Source organism: Polyergus mexicanus, unplaced genomic scaffold, assembly GCF_030449975.1.
Source record: "Polyergus mexicanus isolate NDT 795.1 unplaced genomic scaffold, iyPolMexi1.0 SCAF_216, whole genome shotgun sequence".
In the NCBI taxonomy this organism is placed as follows: domain Eukaryota; kingdom Metazoa; phylum Arthropoda; class Insecta; order Hymenoptera; family Formicidae; genus Polyergus; species Polyergus mexicanus.
The window spans coordinates 3,655-9,066 of record NW_027223536.1 but is presented as its reverse complement, the minus strand read 5'-3'; the positions used below and the strand labels follow the sequence as shown (position 1 = coordinate 9,066).

The following is a 5,412-nucleotide window of genomic DNA, read 5'->3' as shown; positions in this document are numbered from 1 at the left end:
TCATCACTAAGCCAAGCTTCTGAAAAGCTTCGCTTAGATTTTTTTCTTAATTCATCACACATTTTTATATACAGCAAAAGATAGGCAGAAACAAAGAATTAAAGAAGAATGAAACAAGTAAAAAATAAACAATAAACAATAGGGACTCACAATCAGAATTGATTCAGCTTCTTAGATATCAAGACTTCCCCAGACACATATCAAAAAATACGTTGACTCGCAAGTACAAAGCAACGAAATTATCTCACAGAAGCGCCGTGAAACAACAGATCGCATATGAAACAAATGCACGGCGTACGAAACAAATGAAAAAATACCGAATACTTCAGTTCACTAAGAAACGTGCTGTCATAGAACATATCATGTCTCGTAAGTAGTAAATTAAATCATTATTATTTGTATCTGTTAGAAAAGTTTAAGAAAGTTTCAGTTTCAGTTTTTCTTCTGTGTAATTATACATAATAATCTATTTATCAAAGTTTTATTTACATATTTTATATTTTGCAGAAGAAATTAATGAAGAAATGCCGCAATTGGTGCTGCAAAACGAAGGTGGCAACATGCAGCAGTTGATGCAACAATTGTTGCATCAACAAAAAATCCAGGGAGAAATGCAGCAACAACTGCAGCAACAGCTGCAATATTTGCTGCAGCAGCAGCAGCAGCAAATGCAACAGCAACAGCCGCAAGAAGTGCAACAGCCGTTGCAGCAACAGCCGCCGAAAAATAATAAAAATGGTAAATTATTTCTTATTAACTTATCAATTTATATGCATGATTATTGTAATTTAATTATTATTTATAAATGTATATGTTTATTTTTCAGACAAAGAAAAAAAAAGAGGTCGCGGTAAATCGCGAGCTCGCTGGTACAACCAGTGAGGGGGCAGAGGATGGGGCGTACGTGGCGGCCAGGCCAGTAGAGACGGTCCTGGAAGCAGCCGCGGCCGCGGAAGAGGCAGAAGCAGAAGTGGCCTCACCATTGTAAAAAATTTTTATATCAAATATTAAAAATCTTAAAAATAATAAAAAATAAATATAAATAATTTTGGGATTAATTATTTTTACCCCACATTTTTATCATTTATCTTTCTTGTCCTTGGTACAATATAATATATAACATACAGTGGTATAATAGGGCTCCAGGCGAAGGTCCACTTTAAAAAACCGAACGCGCCATTGGTGATACCCCATGGGTGGTGTGGAAAAGCACCATTCATTATGTAAAGCCATCCCAAATACATAATATTAATCAATACATAATATTTAATCAAATATGTATCTTAGACAATTAGATTTTTTGTTATTAAAAATCGATTCATTTCATTTAAATATGCGAACGATTTATTAATTTCTTCGTTAGATGATGTATTTTCTTGTATTCTTGCAAATGAATATAAAGTCTGCAAGGTTTGGCTAGTAATGTAAGATTTAAAGCGTAGTAGTGTTCAATCAGTTTAATTTCTGATTATAACTGATATAAGCCCAATACAAGATTCAGAATATTAAACTGATTGAATTGAGCACGGTAAATATTTGTAAACTGTTTGTTTGAAGCACAAAAAGTAGGAGTTTAATTCCCATATAAATGATATATCTCGAATTGTATAAATGAAATTTGTAACTATTTTCAAAATTTATTATTTATTTTATTAAGTTAAATCGCAATGCTTTCTAAATATATTTACAATTGCAAATATTATTTTTCCAATTTAAAAATATATTTACAGCCTTTTAATACTATACTTAATATTATACCAGAGTTATAAGAAAATACATTATTACATTACAACAATACTGCTTTAATTAATATATATTTTTTTATTTAAATATATAAAAGTGCTTGCATAATATATATATTTTTATTCTTCCAGTATATTATTAACAAAAATTATTTGATTTGTTCTAACAATATTCATTTTTTATCTTTGTATAATTTCTTTTCATTTAAGTAATATTTTTTAATAATATAGATATTGTTTTTGATAAGAAAAATATATTTCATATTTACTAAATAAATATATTTTACTTAAGAAACTTAAAGATTTAAATATAAACAAAAACGTTATTATAAAATTCACCGAATAAATAGTTTTCTCGAGTAGAATAAAATTTTTTACTATCAAATTATTTTTTTTCGCGGTATGTAGAATATGAAATGTTTAATATAATGTTCAATCTTCGAGTATTTTACTCGAATACTTTTATATGCAGTATACTTAAATAAAAAAAAATTAAGTAAGGCAATATTGTTTTAATATAATAATGTATTTTCTCTTATAAGTCTAATATAAATATATAATATCGAAAGCGTGAAAAATCATTTAATATATAATGTAGGAAGGAAAGTTGGAAAAAACATTTATTATATGACATAAAAAGGCTGTAAAAAAAAACATTTAACGCTCATGTATATAAAGAATCGAAAAGCGAGTTACATCGCTCGTCGCCGTCGGCCGTACGCCCGTCGCTATAGTTGCCGGCTCGATAGAAAGAAGAGAGACAGAAAACAGTATATCTGTCCTCTTCTGCTATCCGAAGCTAGCCGAAGCACCGAGCTCACACGTACGCGGTTTGCGCTTGTGTGTGTTATCCCTTCCACCTCGGTTGCATGTTGCTCGCGTCTCAATTCTGGCATCACTGTGTGTGTGCGACATTATGTGTGATATTTATTAATTAATAATATATTTTAGTTCGCGCAAATTGATGTCATCCACCGCCGATACATGCGGTGGATGAGAAAAAATTTGCGTTGGGCGCACGCAAGCTTGTGGGGTGACACTCGCGAAGCCCGCGAGTGTGCATGCGTGCACCCAACACAATACGAAGACATCTTTTATTTACGGCCTCTTTTCGGCTTGGAGCCGTATGAAGAAGAGGAGAATTGGGAGTCGGAGGAAGAGGAAGAGATATCGGACGAGGAAGAAAATTTGGAGGAAGAGGAGGAGGATTGGGAGAAGGATTGGGAGGAAGAGCTTGCGGCTCCAGGAGGATAATGTATCTATTTAAAAAAATATTAAATATTAAAAATTAAATTTATATTAATATAATGTTTTTCTGTTTCAGAAGGAGCGCCCCCTATATATATATGTAAAGAGAATATACTCTCTTTAAATTTAGCGCGCTTAGCACGCTCCGCGCGCTTCCATGACACCTGTCAGATGTCTCGTCGAGAACAAAAGGAATTAACAGTGGGAGAGAGGAAGATAGGGAGAGATATAGATAGAAGGAAGATATAAGAAAGAACACAGGCTGGGATAAGTCATATAAAGATAATTAACGGTTATAAACAATATAGTCGAGCCAGCAGAGCTGCGAGAGAGATACGAATAATTGACCTTAATTGTCGTTTCTCTTATTTACAGGTAACCTGTAAATTTTGTACATACGTTGTAAACAGTTATAATATAAAACTCTTATTTACAGAGAAACTAATTTGGTTAATTATTCCGACGATCCAAACTCCTGATATAAAAAGACATTATAAAACGACAATTTCTGTCACAAAATGAAATTAAAATTTGAGTTCAGAGCAGTGGCTTCCCCAAAGGATAGTAAAACTACCATAGTAGCCATAACCTCAATTGTTACAGAACGAGGAGAAAGATATGCTATACCGGATGAACTCATCTATGCAGATTATCATGAGGAATTAAAAAAAACGGAGGCTTTCCAAAAGGTAAGGCAGTCATTAGAAAGAAGGCAGGACGAGTTGAAAATATGGATAACGCTATCAGAAAAATTGCAAAAGATATATTCAGATGCTGAAGGAAATATCCAGTTTGAAGGAAAATATTTAAAACAAATACTTCATGAGAATATTAAAGAACACTCAGACCTGACAAAGATACTGGAAAAATTAGTCGAAAAATCAGAAAAGAAAGAAGAGGAAAAAAACTTAAAATATATTGTTGATAAATTTATATTGGAAAAATTTAACTATAAAACATCTAATGTCAGACAGTGGTTAGACACATTTGAAAAAGAATGTGCAAGATTTGAAATAGAATAAAACAAAACCAAAATCGAATTATTGAGATTATTTATGGACGGGACCTGCCAAGACTGGTACACTTCTACAGTAATAAAAGGAGAGCATGAAAACGATTGGCATAAATGGAAACAAGTACTAATAGAAACCTTTTCAGGTAAAGGATGGAGTAGCAGAACATATGCTCATTATTTTAAATATAAAGAAGGTTCGCTAGTACAATATGCAATAAAGAAAGAACGACTTTTATTAGAAATAAACAAGGATATGGACACCGACACAATGATAGACAGAATTGCATTCGGTTTGCCAGGATTTATTAGAGAGAAAATGGACAGGGACAAAATGAAAAATACAAAAAATTTAATTAATGAATTACAAAAGCTCGAAGGAATAACAGATAAGAAGAAAATATTTAAAAAAGAAGGAAAACCAGAACACAAAGGGAGAAACGAAGAAAAAAAACCATGCAAGACATGCGAGAATACAAATAAAGGTATAAGATACCACCCAGAAGAGAAATGCTGGTTTAAACAAGAGAAAAAAGAAAAACCCAAAGCTATAGGAAGCAATTCAGTAATAGAAGTAGACTTAAGTACAGAGAAAAAAAACGAATAGTCACACCATTGATCAAACTTAAGATGCTAATTGAAAATGAGATAGAAATAATGGGAACATATGATCCAGGTTCTCAGGTCTCTTTAATAAACTCGAAATGGATAAAAATAAGAAATAACACAGAAGATGTAAACAAAATACTCTTAAAGTCTGTCAATGGTGTGAATCATACAAATGGATTGGTAAGAATAAAAATAAAAATATTTAATATAGAAAAAGAAATAGACGTATACATAGTTGAAAGAGAAGATTTCGAAGATTTCATAATAGGATTAGATTTAATTCCCATATTCAAGCTGAGGCTGAATGAAAATTTAGAAGTCTCACAAAAAAAAGAAAAAGAGATAGAAAAACCAAAGATAATTGCAAGCGAAATAAAAAGTGAAACTAAAAATTGTTCGGTTAATTTTAATGAACATGTGGAAACAGACGAATTCCAAATAAAAATACAACACTTAGATAAAAATAAAAAGATTAAGATAGAAAGATTAATAGACAACAACAAATCAGTGTTTGCAAAAGACAAATACGATGTTGGAACAGTTAATGAATATGAAGCTAGAATTGATTTAATAGTAGAAAAATACTGCAGTAAAAGACCATATAGATGAAACATAAATGACAAAAAACAAATAGAAAAACAAATAGCCAAACTACTAGAGAAGAATTTAATCGAAGAATCTTATAGTCCTTTTGCTGCACCGGTCACGCTAGCATATAAGAAAAATGAAGGAAAAACACGTATGTGCATAGACTTCAGAGATTTAAACAAAAACGTTGTCCCTCAAGCACAACCATTTCCT

At 31.6% G+C, this 5,412-nt stretch overlaps 1 protein-coding gene and 1 pseudogene across 1 annotated transcript; both read left to right on the top strand.

Moving 5' to 3' along the window:
* The first annotated feature begins 362 nt into the window (after window positions 1-362).
* Window positions 363-988, top strand: LOC138944490 (zinc finger protein 853-like). The gene is made up of 3 exons (XM_070315346.1): window positions 363-369; window positions 508-738; window positions 843-988. Exons 1-3 carry the CDS (start codon window positions 363-365, stop codon window positions 986-988), a joined length of 384 nt encoding a protein of 127 aa, XP_070171447.1.
* A 2,106-nt stretch (window positions 989-3,094) lies between these two features.
* LOC138944489 (uncharacterized) lies at window positions 3,095-5,210 on the top strand (annotated as a pseudogene).
* The last annotated feature ends 202 nt before the right edge of the window (window positions 5,211-5,412 follow it).

Coding starts and splice junctions, on each gene's coding strand:
- LOC138944490 (XM_070315346.1), top strand. Junction 739..842: donor GCCGAAAAATAATAAAAATG/GTAAATTATTTC, acceptor AGAAAAAAAAAG/AGGTCGCGGTAAATCGCGAG.